Source organism: Sinocyclocheilus grahami, unplaced genomic scaffold, assembly GCF_001515645.1.
Source record: "Sinocyclocheilus grahami isolate Dianchi unplaced genomic scaffold, SAMN03320097.WGS_v1.1 scaffold831.1, whole genome shotgun sequence".
NCBI lineage: Eukaryota > Metazoa > Chordata > Actinopteri > Cypriniformes > Cyprinidae > Sinocyclocheilus > Sinocyclocheilus grahami.
The window spans coordinates 919,499-921,744 of record NW_015506010.1 but is presented as its reverse complement, the minus strand read 5'-3'; the positions used below and the strand labels follow the sequence as shown (position 1 = coordinate 921,744).

The window sequence follows — 2,246 nt, the reverse complement described above, 5'->3', positions numbered from 1 at the left end:
GCTCCGGACCTCAGACTGGGCCGAAGGTTTACAATGACCCTAAGCACACAGCTAAAATAACGAAGGAGTGGCTTCACAAGAACTCTGTGACTGTTCTTGAATGGCCCAGCCAGAGCCCTGACTTAAACCCAATTGAGCATCTCTGGAGAGACCTAAAAATGGCTGTCCACCAACGTTTACCATCCAACCTGACAGAACTGGAGAGGATCTGCAAGGAGGAATGGCAGAGGATCCCCAAATCCAGGTGTGAAAAACTTGTTGCATCTTTCCCAAAAAGACTCATGGCTGTATTAGATCAAAAGGGTGTTTCTACTAAATACTGAGCAAAGGATCTGAATACTTAGGACCATGTGATATTTCAGGTTTTCTTTTTTAATAAATCTGCAAAAATGTCAACAATTCTGTGTTTTACTGTCAATATGGGGTGCTGTGTGTACATTAATGAGGAAAAAAATTTACTTAAATGATTTTAGCAAATGGCTGCAATATAACAAAGAGTGAAAAATGTAAGGGGGTCTGAATACTTTCCGTACCCACTGTACATACGCATCAAAACTAGAGTCAAAAATAGTTTGTTTAATTGCAAGGGTGGAAAATGGCCATGAAAAACTAAATGATACATTTTTGGTCCAAGAAATGTTAACTAAGATTATAAGCCGGCATAAAAAAATGCTAAATGTATATTGTGGCCTTTTTAAACCATATGAACAGCCTGATTCCCACAACCTGAAGTAAGTGAAGTGTGGACTAGAGAAGTGACAGTAAGATATACTTCAGTTGGAGGCTGACCTGTGTACAACAGGAGGATCTCTCTGAATCTTTGAACTGGCTTCAATGACTTCTTTAGCCACCCGACCACTGGAATCAAACCAGAAACAATTATATTCAATAATAATATCAGCATGTTTGACATACGGTTTACTTCCATCAGATAAGCGCTCGAACTCACCTGTAGCGAAATCTGCTTCCCTTGAAAAATATACTGCTGCTGGACACAGTCTTGATCTGACTGGACTTTGCACATCTAAATCAGGGAAAAAGCAGAAACCAAACATTTAGTTATTTACGCTCAAATTGGGTCACTTAGACTTCAATCTCTCTTGTGACCCATCAACTACGTTCAAATTCAAACTTGTTACAGTTGAAAGAGTATTGCATTTTTAGTCTGCTACTGAAAAGATGCAGTGTTCTCATTTCTTTTTAATCCTCTTTGCTATATTAAATCCATTCAGCAGAATTCAGCAGCTTTTCTCCCATAATTAGTGCAAAAGCGTGCATATACAGTATTAAAAGCAGTTTGTGATTGACTGACTGATGTGTGTGTGTTAATATGAAGCCAGTGTTGCTGTTTGACAGAGGCAGGCCTGCTGTCTGGCTGGCATTTAAGCTCTTAATTAAAGGGCTTTCAACAGTAACGTGACACCACTCACAGAGTAACTAGAGACAGAGAAAGACATCGAGGCACTTATATCAGGATCATTCTCAGCTAACCGTGCCATCTGTGTGCTGCGTTTGTCCCCATGACCTCATACTGATATAATTACCAGGATCCACAACTTAGTCACATTATTATTATATAGATGTAACTCTGTTAGTGTGGATTGCAAAATCTATTTAAAAAATTTATTGAAGTGTAATGGAAATTTAACTTTAACAACACTATGTATTTTCTGTTCAACTCTGTTATGTTGACATCTCCACTTTTTTAAATGAGTGAAATCATAAAACATTCAAACAACGGTACGTTTGAATTACATTCCCTATTATCTTATGTTTACACTTTTATATAAGCCTCATTACTGCAGTAGTCCATCAAAATGATGCTTTATTTTTCTCTGAAAAATATGACAAAAAATACCTACTTTTGCACTGATCTTTAACTCCAAAAGCTTTTTGTATTTAACAAGTTTGGCACACAAAAAAGAGTAATGTCATGCGTTATTAAATTGTTTTTTTTTGTTTGAGGCACAGAAAAATTAAGTGATATATTTGATGTTAAATATGTAAATAAATAAATAATTTATGCATTTATTTGATCATAAAATCAGTAATATTTTGATATGTTATTACATTTTAAAATCATTGTTTCAAATTTGAATATATTTTAAAATGTAATTTATCCCTGTGATGGATAATCTGAATTTTCAGCATCATTACGCCATCATTGGTCAAGGAACATTTCTAATTATTATTATTGTAGCGTCTGGACCAATCAAACACACAATATATATTTTGTTTTTATATTT

At 35.3% G+C, this 2,246-nt stretch overlaps 1 protein-coding gene across 1 annotated transcript in view; it reads right to left on the bottom strand.

The window, feature by feature from the left end:
• LOC107562641 (FERM domain-containing protein 3-like) overlaps positions 1-2,246 on the bottom strand; it is a 55,088-nt gene that overhangs the window by 1,646 nt on the left and 51,196 nt on the right. The window contains exons 11-12 of the mRNA XM_016247315.1: positions 950-1,024; positions 790-858 (exon numbers count right to left, since the gene is read on the bottom strand). Of these exons, the coding sequence (XP_016102801.1) occupies positions 790-858; positions 950-1,024 (144 nt within the window). The remainder of the gene's footprint in view (positions 1-789; positions 859-949; positions 1,025-2,246) is intronic.